This window comes from Sphaeroforma arctica (assembly GCF_001186125.1).
Source record: "Sphaeroforma arctica JP610 unplaced genomic scaffold supercont1.538, whole genome shotgun sequence".
Classification (NCBI taxonomy): Eukaryota; class Ichthyosporea; order Ichthyophonida; genus Sphaeroforma; species Sphaeroforma arctica.
In genome coordinates, this window is record NW_014040020.1 from 49,496 (window position 1) to 62,270 (window position 12,775).

At 40.2% G+C, this 12,775-nt stretch overlaps 3 protein-coding genes across 3 annotated transcripts in view; all 3 read right to left on the reverse strand.

Moving 5' to 3' along the window:
• The window catches only part of SARC_07072 (hypothetical protein), a 4,577-nt gene extending 3,925 nt beyond the window's left edge, over positions 1-652 (reverse strand). The window contains exon 1 of the mRNA XM_014299000.1: positions 154-652. Within this exon, the coding sequence (XP_014154475.1) occupies positions 154-402 (249 nt within the window). The 5' untranslated portion in view covers positions 403-652. The remainder of the gene's footprint in view (positions 1-153) is intronic.
• Positions 653-3,483: 2,831 nt separating this feature from the next.
• SARC_07073 (hypothetical protein) lies at positions 3,484-4,751 on the reverse strand. The gene has a single exon (XM_014299001.1). The coding sequence runs from the start codon at positions 4,711-4,713 to the stop codon at positions 3,571-3,573; it is 1,143 nt and encodes a 380-aa protein (XP_014154476.1). The 5' UTR covers positions 4,714-4,751; the 3' UTR covers positions 3,484-3,570.
• A 6,415-nt stretch (positions 4,752-11,166) lies between these two features.
• SARC_07074 (hypothetical protein) lies at positions 11,167-12,695 on the reverse strand (the record flags this gene model as incomplete). Its single annotated transcript, XM_014299002.1, has 4 exons — positions 11,167-11,292; positions 11,887-11,965; positions 12,300-12,508; positions 12,660-12,695. The coding sequence occupies 4 exons, from the start codon at positions 12,693-12,695 to the stop codon at positions 11,167-11,169; spliced, it is 450 nt and encodes a 149-aa protein (XP_014154477.1).
• Positions 12,696-12,775: the final 80 nt, after the last annotated feature.

The window sequence follows — 12,775 nt, forward strand, 5'->3', positions numbered from 1 at the left end:
GTGTGTGTGTGTGTGTGTGTGTGTGTAATATATAGTACTTATATATATATATATATATATATAATATATATACAATTTATACATCATATTAACTACAGATTTACGTGGTAACAATCTGCACGAAGCAATTTTTGTGACACGTGCACATCATACCGATAGCGTCGCAGATACGAGTTCCCAATTGTCTGTGGTCAGTGATGAGATGCAATGTCTCATGCCCTTCAGTATACTGATCACGTGCTGTGTTTTTATCTGCTTGTTCATTGTTTCGACTATAAACTGATAGTCCTCACTCCTGCCGTTCTTCCTGCCCTGAATGGCCTCCACCACATTCCCGGGGGTGATCTTGAATCGCGGCTTGACATTCTTCTTGTCGGTGTTGTTTTGCACTGCTACGCCCATTTTGACGTCAATCTAAACTATAATGCAACAGACACAGACGCACTGTGTTATAAAACCCTTCTGATTGTGTGCACGACTACCACAGCCCTTGCACTTGGTATGCGTATGATTGTAGCTAGGCCCACCCGTGCGCACTAAGACTCACACAGCACAGGCACTAAGGTGTTTGCGATCTACCACTCGTGATATAGTTGTCGAGCTCTCCTACTGTACGCCACTTGTCCTATACATTGACCTGTTCACTTACGCCTATCTTTACTTCTGATCCGTGTGTACGAGCCACACAGCTATATGTATAACATCTCTCTAATAGTACATCTCCCTGCCTTCATATTCCATGATGTTAAAGTAAACAGCCTAACACGGGGCTCTGCCGCTACACACATGTTCCGTTTTCATTGGTCAGTGTACAAATTCTACTCACTTCTGGTGGTTCAAAAGGGCGGGCTTTTCGGGAATTCGGGCTATGACCTGAAATGTTCGCTGCTTTAATTATATTCTATTTATAGACTGCTCCGTATTTAAACCATCTAAGGTTCTTAGACTTTAGGGTAATTTATTAGGGTTATCTACAGGGTTTAGGGTTTTATGAATATTTCTCTTTTTTATTATTAAACTCAGCGCGACTCAAGTCTCAGGGGCACCTGAGACTGAGGCTGAGACTGAGAGTCTGAGTCTGTGACTGTGGTCTGTGAGTGGGGCAGGGCCAATTTAGTATGTATTTACAATAAATATCACAAGCCGGCACGGACAGCTTCGAAGTGTATACTTATCTCAGGCCTAGAGTGTGAGGCCCCAGGGTGAGAGATAAGCAGTCCCACTAGCTAAAATCTAGTCTGTCCCACAAGTCTTTTATGTATTACGAACGTAATCTATACTACACTCAAGTCTTCATTGTACTACGAGTGCAATCTGTACTACACAAGTATTGGTGTATCACAAGTTACCGGATGCACACCACTATACCAAAGACACTGAAGCCCCAATCGTTACATTGCCTCTAAGTATTACAGAGTGTATGCGAAGTTTCCAATATCAATCGCTTGCAAGTCACTGTGAACATGAAAAGAGTCGAGAGATCTGCATCTATTTAGTCAAGTAAGCAAGGAACTGATCTTCATACACACTATTTTTGCGTGATTGAGTGCAGTTCATTTGCAAACACTGACAGTGCCTGCGAAATATAGCAACAGGGCCGAGCGTACACCCACGCATTTCGGGTGACTTCTGAAGTATGAGAAAATGACTGAAGTTGGACTGGAAGGCATTTTAAGTTTGTAAGTATTTACCTCATACGCACGCCGAAAACAGCACTTATACGAACATATGTATTCATGTTTGAAATTCAACACAACTATTGAGATCCGGACTATCATAATCGGCATATATTTATATTGCTGTGGTTTAATGTCATTCTTTGTAGAGCGTCTCATTCTGCCTCTAGTTCCCTATCCACAGCTACAACTTAAGTTTAGTCGCATCCGTGGTTGCACCCTACAATCAGTCGCAGTACTTATGAGAGTACTTTGCAATTAAAGCAGAAACACAGTATCACTGCACATGTACTATCAATTTAACACTACACATGCCACATCACATAGAACTTGTACCTGCCACAGATACTATTTCGATGACACTCTTTGGTTTGTGCATATACACATACGCACACATGTATCTCTACGAACACATGGTTGTATACGAGTTTATCCTATCGAAATGTTCGTTTACATGCACTCTCTACTCTATGGTCCTGAAAACCTACATATATATACGATGGTCGCCCACTGTGTATAGCCTGATCCGAGAGTTGTTATAGTACACTAATCTATACAAGCATACATAGATATATACACCCTAATATATACAGACACACATAGATATATACACACTAATCTGTATAGACACACATGGATATATACACACTAATCTACAGACACACATAGATATGTACACACTAATCTGTACAGACACGCATAGATATATACACATTAATCTGTGCAGACGCGCATAGATATATACACACGAATCTATACAAACACGCATAGATATATACACATTAACCTATACATATGCAATTAGATATATACACATTAACATATACATACACACATACATATATGCACACTAAACTATACGCACATACATAAATATATTCAAATTAATCCATACACACTCAATTTGATATATATACGTTAATTTATATACATACACATAGATATATACAAATTAATTTATACACACACACATACGTTTGTACCCACTAATCTATACATGCACACATATTTAAAAACACACTAATCGGTACACACACATATAGATATATACATACTAAGGGTTTTAGGGTTTAGTATGTCGCTGTTGCACATGTGTAGTGGGTTGGTAGTGTGTGTGTGCGTGTCGCTGTTGCACATGAGTAGGGAGTGAGTCTCCGTCTCGCCACGTGGTGTGGTGGCAACGCACCACTCCTGTGTACTGTACTATGACTATACTCAAGTTCTATTGTGTGTGTTCGAAGGCATAAACTTTAAATCAAAATTATGAGTGTTATATTTGTTTATATTTATATATACATATATATATATATATATATATATATATATATATATATATATATATGTGTGTGTGTGTGTGTGTTATATATATATATATATATATATGTGTGTGTGTCTATATATATATATATGTGTGTGAGTGTGTGTGTATACATGTATATATATATATATATATAATATAATTTGTATTTTAAGTAGTGCACTCAATACATATGAGGGTATGAATGATTGGTTGCAGAACTTAATTAAAAAAGAAATCAAGTAAAAGCTAGATAGGCGCTAACTACTCCGATGTACAATGGGTCGTGAAATCTTCGGCGACGTTTCGATTATCTAATGAGAGAATAAAACATTCACAACCCACGCAATTGCTTGCTGTTGAATAGCTTACTTTGATGGTTTCATGCACTGTCAGTGTTTTTGAGATTGAAAACGCGGATGTGTAGCCGCTGTGGAGATTGAAACGCGGATGTGTAGCCGCCGACTACCCTAAGGAAGTTGGTCATTTTCAATTGGGGCCTACACTTACTGTTGATTTTTTTTATTTCATTTTTTTATACGGAAGTTAATATACTTATTACTATTGATTATTTTATCTCATATATTTATACTATAGTTATAGTACTATGACAGTTTGATCAATTTTCCAGTTACGATCAGACATTCTAGTGTGTCTCATGCTGTCTCTCACATCATACAGACTTGATCGCATGTCATTGATAGCTAAATTGTCGTTGATAATTGAATTTGCCTCGAATATTGTCTCTGCCGTGAATTCAGTGCCCGTGGACCACATGCTCCATACACCTCCGTCTGTACCGGCTGCGTTGTCCTGGAATAGCCCTTTGATAGTCATTTTGCCACCTGTGTTGTGCACATTGGATGCGATAACACCACCTCGTCCTGGTGTTGTATTTTTCATACAGTGCGCGTCCATCTCTAGAACCCCAGTGCCGAAAATCTTGTTTACTCGAATAGCGCCTCCGCGTGAGCCGTTCCCAGAATCTACACCTTTGTTGCCTTTGAACAGACCACTGATTTTTGTACTGCCCAACACACCCTGTATTTTCAAGGCACCTCCTTCGTTAGATTCGTTGCCTGTAAATTCTGCGTCGATATTAACAGTGCCGGCAAGGTAATCCAAGTATATGGCACCTCCGCCCGCGTGATTGGAACCCAATCCTGGGTAAAAGCTTTTGTTATCGATGAACATGCCGCTAATACTCATTTTACTAGACTCGGGCAAGTAAATGACCGCGACCGCGGAACCACCAGCAAATCGGTCCGGTTCTGACGAACTTTGTACTAAATTCTGGAATTTGCAATCTGCATCGATGAGTAAATTCAGCACATTTCCAACTCTAATACCTACGCCCAGCGCCTCACTTTGCATATCATGTATGTGCACGTTATAAAACTTAGCATCAATTGTTTGCGTTCCCGCGTCAGACTCCTCCCCACCCGCGTGAAACGCTGCTGCTTTGTTTATGCCCTGGCTGGTGAAATCTAGATCCCTGAATTCCACTATTTGTCCAGATTTTGTGGCCTGTAGCATGGCTTGCTTCTTCGAGTCGAACTTGGCAATCAAGCTAGCTCGATTGCCCGCACACATCTCTCCTTGAAATTTGACGTTACTGCCGAAATAAACCGGCTCCTTCACGATCACATCGCCTCCAAAGTGAACAGTGTCTTCGTTTCTGGCGGCCTTGACGGCATCCTTGAATTTACCATAGCACCTATTGTTTATAACCCCTCCCATGCATGAGCAAGCTCTGTGTGTACTGGAATCTGTGGCTCGTGCGCGGCTGTTTATTTGCTGGCAGCAAAGAGTACTGTCACACCTTGGAAGGTCACCGCATTGATCACGGAATCTGCAACATTTAGTATCATTGTTCAATTTTATGTCATTGTCCCGACAAAAACCTGCTTCAAACCTTGCTGAACAAGTAGTACTATAATCAAATGCTTCACGACTGGCGCGTGTTGAAGGTGATATATTTATGTTGCTATCTACAGGCTGTGCTTGTGTGACTACATCTCTAGCTGATATGATTGAAGCAGCACCCACAAGTGTGAGACTAGCCACTGCAGATGAGTATATAATTGTTTTGACTCGCATGATGGTGATTGGGGTGTATACTAACATGCGCTGAAGGCATTTATAACGTTTCTAAAGAATTGGCAAGAATTTTTTTTGGATACTATTGATTTGACACAAGGAACTACCCCGTGTAAATAAACTGGGACTACCCCTTCGTTTATTTTAGCTATTCACTGTTCAGTATTCAATACTCAATATCGTTTATCGAGTGTATATATATGTTCATCAGTTTACAGAACAGAATGTACTCCCTTGACTCCGGGGAGTTCGCGTATACAGTAGTGATTAGTGTTCCCGAATCCATATGTAAGATTTCTAGTTATTATAACTTATTAACTTCTAATCAGTAATCTTAAATATACGCTTCGTGAAGATTCGTGTGCGTTTTTTTAACTGCCTGCAGCCAGTCCGCAGACTCCACAGTCCACAGACCATATACCTGCCCTTTTTCATAAGTCTACACTCTACAGTCTACACTCTACTATGGTCTCTATGTATGTTACTCTACACTCTACAGTTGTCTACATACCACCGGTAAAATTACTTAAGAGCAATGATCTACAAACGGGAAGAAAACATAAATAAATGACCAATCAAATCAATATTATAATTTGAAAAGGCTCAGTGGAATGCTAAAGCACTTCTGATTTATTATACGAAAAAATTATTTGTTCAAAGCCACTTTTTAAAAACTCTCAGAGTAATTATAAACAATCTAAAAGAGTAAACGCAGGTTCGAATTGCAAACACTCACAAGAGAGTGAGACAACGAGTATACATACATCAGTAATGTATAGAACAAATCGAATTCGAAAAGATCTCAATGGTCACTAGAGAGTACTCTGAGAGTTTGAGAATGATTTGGTTGCTAACCTCAAATCGGTTTCCGTTAAAACATATAAATCGAATAATATACGTTTACGTTCAACTTTTATTCCATATACGGTCCTTTGTATGTTCACAGGTGCACCTTGCGGGTTTAAATATCTAAGTTTGTAATGTTTTCACTATACGAGTCAGTCCTATAAACCGAATTTGGGTAGACCCTTTTGATCACATTATAACCGTTATAACGTTTTAAATTGAATAAATATGCACGCTATGTATAGCTTTTCAGGGTCCCAGGACCAGGAGCCCAGGACTGAGGAGTGAGGACTTCCAGCCTCAAAGAGGATCCAAAAGCCAGGAATGCGTTTTGCTTTATAATATTTTGTTTTCTTAAAAAACAAAATAGACCGTCGTAGGCTAGCCACATACAGGCGTCCTCTTTATATGTTCAGTTCCCGTTTTCAACAACATATTGGACATATAAAGAGGTAGACTTGTCTGGGTCAGGCTCACCCTACCAGATTCTTCTATCCTGTATCGTAGTAGACTGTGTTGTTGTGTAGTTTGTGTCGATTTCTTTGGCTTAATCGGTGTGCCATTGTCGAAAAAGAATCACCACGATAATCTGGTGCCTGGAATTCATCTGTAGACAAGCAGTAAACCATCGAGTCCTACCCTTCGCCAATATGCACACCACAAATTGCATGCATATTGCGGTCGCAACCAGCACACTAGTGGGCACCTGAAGTTGGTTGCGTAATCGTGCATTCTTTCATGCAACAACGATCACCACTAGAAGTATCTTGCATCAGAAATTGATAAATAGTAGTTAATGTACTTAGAAGGCTTAGGTATTACTACAAGCTAAGCTAAGATTGTTGTGAATAAAACACACACACACGTTACATATAAATACAATATACGAACTGGCTCAGACTTCAGAAGCGCCGAGTGAGCCTCGGATAGGAGTCTCACTGAGCGTTGAGACCCGAGGAGGGGCAAGCTGATAGACCGGCTCCCAAGGGCCTGACTCACATATGGTTCGGCCCAAATAAAAACTGGACAAATAAAGAGGTAGACATTTAAACGAGATGCACATATTAAGAGGTGCGACTGTACATATTTATTTATATGAAAACTAAAACCAAATGTTTGGTTTTTTTTAGGTTATACATGGACAATCCAAAACCACATATTCTTACATAGCATCTAAATATTTCTCAGTTCATGATCTATTTTATAAAACTATTTACCAAATAAAAAGATTCGATAGTTGTATTGGCTTACGATATTCCCTTCTGTTTTATAAAAATAACGAAATACCTCAGTCCTCCCTCAGCCTCAGTCGTTTGGTTTTGTTTTTTTATTTACATTCCCTGGGAGGTTGGGCGTCTGCCCGTGTCGTCTGGGCCCCCTGGCCCTGGGCCGGGCAAGGGCCAAGTGTATATAAAATAAATCTCTGAAATATCGTTTCAGAGTGCGAATCGTCGACTCGCTCAACTATAAGATGAGTACACGCGGATCCGTCCTGACAAATTTATAGACGCAAATAGTAAATACGTGCAGAAAGTCAATTATGCTTGTTTGCGATCTTTGTTATAGGTACACATGCATCCTTGAAAACAAAAACATCGAACTTAGCATAACTCATTCAAGATAATATGTCCATAGATTCAGTATCGTTTTAGGTGGAGAATGACTCGGGGTTCGCCGTACTATTCACGCCCGTCATTTCAAATGCATAACGAAGTCGCACTCATAATAACTTATATATTTACACTCTCAACTGTTACGTTGTAAGAAGAATAGCAAAATGGTGAAGGAAATGTGACTATAACTTTTACTAAGGGTGGAAACAATATCGTCTGAGATTTATGGACGGTCGCCTCACGCAGCCAAGTGGTACCAAAAAAAGTTCATTAACGGAAGCTACAGACCTTTTTTTTAAAAGAGTTTGGAAGCTTTTCATGTAAAGATGAGATATTTTAGTTGCGCATTAGATACAAGAGAACGCTCACTTTCTAACATTTACAATTTGATTGGCTGTGAAGCACATCCACTTCATATCTCTGGATATGCTTGTACACGATTTGAATCGCAGATCTTGTCCGACACCAGAATGGATATGCCGGAGTAAGCGGTGCGTACCCTTCACCGGTATTTAAATCGTCCATGTCCATTCCTTACACAAGAAGTAATGATATTAAAATCTATCGACTACTACTCGTACACAAACCTTCGGATACATTTTCTTTTGCTGTATAGGAAATATAATTTTCAACTACGGATCATGCTCAAGGTGCAATATTCAGGAATACGATATGCCAGTAATATTCGACGGAAAGTGATGCGCATGAGGCTTGAAGGTCAAGTCCGATTGCCAACGACTCTCTCACTTTTCTAAGGTTTTCAGATGAACTTGAATATATATCATGAGGATACGCTCTTACATATCGTCAAAACAGTTGTCCGCATGCCAGACGATATACTGATAGCAATGCTAATTGTTTATTTGCAAGTTGTAGGCCTCATCGTGTTTTCCCCTTCTGTACGCATCGAGCACTTCGAGCAAATGGGCAATGACGCCTATGTCAGACACAGCTATTTAAATGGTGATTGTGTATGCGAAGGATGAAATAGCTTGGTTCCAGAAGCAGAAGCAGGGTACCAGACTGACTGCACTGATGTATTGAAAGACTTTATTTCATGGTATTTGATTCATGATATTTGAATCAAAGTTGAATTTAGTATTAAATTCCAAATACATTGAGCAAAAGCGAACTTCGAAAATATGGCTTTTGGGTAAATATTTCGATCTTATGCTACCTACATATGCATAGAAGTGCAAATTATCTTATGACATACTTTTTGCTGAATATCAAGCAGCCAGTCTTGGGATTGATGTTTTGCTGAAAGTGCAGTCCTCCAGGAAAGACTATTGCGAATGTTGTATATGAACTTTATCTGGCACCTGTCACACACAGAGCGAACTGAAGTAAGCGTGTTGCGGCGTGGTTCACTATTATATGATGTCGTACAATTGCGGAGCAATATATTTTAGCATAACTTGACTGACACTCACTAGTCTGTTTTTATCGCCTGCACTTTTACACACACGAAGTTATGTCAACCAGTATCACCCTGTCTTCGATTTGAATACACATCCATCAAAACGGTACAAAAGACTAGTTCGGTGATAATGGTATCGTTGATCCTAACTTTAGACACGTATCGCTGATCTTAACTTTAGTACCATACGAAATGCACTGTTAACAAATGATTTAAATTGTTGAATTCATATGAGCGACAAATCAGCAATAGTACTTGTACTCTATTGCACGCAGATTTCTGATCTGTACACAAAAAAGAGCATGCCTTCATGCAAAGGTATTTGTTTAAGTCTAATAACAGCTACAGTGAGAGTAACCCACCATTATGGTCGAAGATACCCTTACTAATTGTATGTATAATTTGCTTCATTTTGTCGGTGAATACTCTATAGTCAGTTAATATTTCAGTTTACAAATTTAACGGGTTGTATGATTATATTGTAGTTTAAAATCAAAATCGTATAGCGCACTAGTGGTTGTTTCGGCTGGCAAAAAGTCTAGCCATACTTCCATTATACTCAACGTCCGTATGAGACGAAAAAACTGTGAGTAGGCTCTGAATTTACCACAATGCCAGCTTGACACAATTTCATCGCCATCATAATCGCGAGTGAAATGGTGGTGTCACTGGAATAGACGAACTCGACGGTTTTCGGCTTTGATCAACAAAACTGCATGATTTCTCGAATGATTGGAGTATGGGAAAAGTATTTGGCACAAGAATCGGGCTATATCAGCACACGGCTGGTGTGCACATTGGTAGATCTCATTTTTGTGTGTGTTTGCAGCAACCTTGAGCTGCCTCATACTACTTTTCGCAGTAGATCTCTTATTCATTTATATTAGGTGCCTGTACGTAATGCATACTGAATATAGTCACAGGGGCTTTCCAACGATCAGCACACATACTTTCCATCTCACTGTCAACGCAGGTGTGCGTAGGTTATACCTCTTAAACAAATCATTCTAAAAAATAATAAAAAGAACTTTTTATGCACTCCCCATGAATTGGTCTTGCATTGTGTCACTGTCGTCTACCGTATGAACGCATAGACCATCCGTGGGTTTTAATTAATATATAACTGTCCGGATATGGCCGGAATTGTGAATACGACTCCTTTTTCAGATGACTCCCATCAGCCCAGATTATGCATGCAGAACTCGTTTGAGAGTAATGGCCATTATCATTTACATAAGTGTACATGACCCTCTGGAGGGAGGGAGAAAATGGAATATTTACTCCTATCGTAATTTGGCACACATGACATTCCTGATTGGGTTTCTGTGTGGTTTATATAACTTGCTTATACATGCACACCAATGTGGTAACAATTCAATCTCGACTCGAAAGTATTGATATGTGCCAACTTCACTGGTATATCGGGGACATGAAAGGATCTGTGACGCATCCTCTCTCCGTCTCTCTTGATGTGATCCCGGTTCTATGTTAAACCTATATTGTATTCATCAGAAGAAGAAAATAAGTATACAATTTACGAGTCAGGAATTCATATTGCATATCTGGATGCGCTACGTTCAGCTAGTGAGGGAGAAACAGCAATATCAATCATTTGAGGCAAAAGTTGAACTTAGTTTAAATGGTTTATTGTATAATACGCCTGATACCGGTTGACCGTACATGGTAGATCATTTGAAGCATGAGTTGAACTAAGTTGTTATAAACATGGTTTATAATATGCATGGTACAAATACCGCACATGGTATATTATTTGAAGCATGAGTTGAGCTAAGTTGTTAATATGGTTTATATATTGTATAATACGAATGATACGGTTGCTGCACATGGCATATCATTTGAAGCATGAGTTATGGTGTATTGTAGAATAGGCCTGATAGCATGGGTTGAATCAAGGTTATGGTTTATTGTAGAATAGGCCTGATATGGTTTAACCGTACATGACATACCATCTAAAGCATGGGTTGAACCAAGTTGTTATGGTTTATTGTAGAATAGGCCTGATATGGTTTAACCGTACATGATATACCATCTAAAGCATTTTTTTGAACTAAGAATTTATTGTAGAATAGGCCTGATATGGTTTAACCGTACATGACATACCATCTAAAGCATGGGTTGAACCAAGTTGTTATGGTTTATTGTAGAATAGGCCTGATTTAACATGGGTTGAACTAAGTTGCTATTGTATATTTATTAAATGATTCGTCTGATACGATCACCGTATATAGTGATGTCTCGTGAATTGAGTCCCAGTTTCCCCCCTTCGATGTCCACCAGGTATTGCTTCAGAGCAGACATGTCACGCATCTCGGCCCACGTCTGCACAGCCAGAATAAGCCAAAGAGAAGACGTTTAACGGATACACACGAACGAATAATATGCGAAGGGTATCTGAATTGAAGTTGTTTGACAGTGGCACTCTAACGGATATGCAGAGGGAAGCTGAACTGTTTGAAAATAAATGTAGGCACACATGCGTGATGGTCCTTAGCAACCGCCAACGGGCGAGTGTGGAAGGTGGCAAAGGCTTGTGAGGAGTGTATTGATAGTACAGATTGCAGAGGTCTTATAATTTGGATTGAGTTACTGGCGGTTGTATTGTATAGTAGTCCATACTATTAGTTACATGAAAATAACTAATCCATATCATCGGTTACATAAGAATTACTAATCCATATCATTGGTTACATGATTATTACTAATCCATACCATTGGCTACATGATAACTACTGGTTACATGATTAATACTAATCCACACTACTCCAGTACAACCATTACAGTTCGCCACAACATACATACGGGCTGCTGGGGACCTACTCACACTGAACCCTAAAACCCTACAACCCAAATGGTAAGCGTAAAACCACATCACAGCATGTGTCCCAGAGCACAAGCACTGCACGTGTAGCTTACGTCTATGGCGTCGTCCACCTGTTCCCCTGCGACTACCGCCAGATACCTCGCCTGCTTGTCCTGAATGGCACTATAGAATCTGCAGCGAATAGCCAATACGGTGAGAGGGGTGAGTTATCAGCCAATGCAGTGACAGAAATGAGCCATCAGCCAATACGATGAGAGGGATGAGTCATCAATACGATGAGAGGAATGAGTTAATAGCCAATACGGCGAGAGGAAATGAGTCAATGGTGCTAGCCCAATGGGACCATTAAGTCCCTATGCCAGTTATATTCAATTAACTAAATGAAGCATATGCCCAGATCCACTGAAGTGAACATCCAGGAAATGCGCCACCCTACACAGTCCCTCTATAACCTGCGTAGGGGGCCAGAGTGTGGTCAAACACTCCCCAGCCATCGTCCACATACTTTCGTATCACAGTGAGCGGTGCCTGGTGTCTGTGCAGCACATCGATGAGATTCTCTATGCCGATGGGGATGTCCACTGTCGCGGTCTTTTTAGAGGCGAATATACCCAGTGCTGTTGGTTTGGCTTGGAACATGCCCTTGATCGCCTCCCAGTCCTGTAGTTGAGCCCTAGCCTCGACTGATATCCACGTGTAGTGTCTGTCAGACACCTGGGTGTGGGTGGTATGGGGGCGTGCAGGGGGTGTGTGAGCAGGGTGAAGCTCAGGATACGGAGGAGGATGTATATGGTAACTAAATATAAGTCATAGTAAGATATGCACATGTTGAGTGATAATCATAACATGTACTACACACAGGCACATTTTCAATGCGGTCGGTTCTATGGTGCAGGATCATGGTAGATCAGAGAGAAGTGGGGGTAAGGCTCACCCCACGACTCAAAGCATACACGGGTACTGAGGTATAAACACACACTG

What these genes read in the sequence shown, in the direction of transcription:
- SARC_07073 (XM_014299001.1), bottom strand. Translation starts at nt 4,713, where the DNA reads ATGGGAGGGGTTATAAACAATAGGTGCTATGGTAAATTCAAGGATGCC.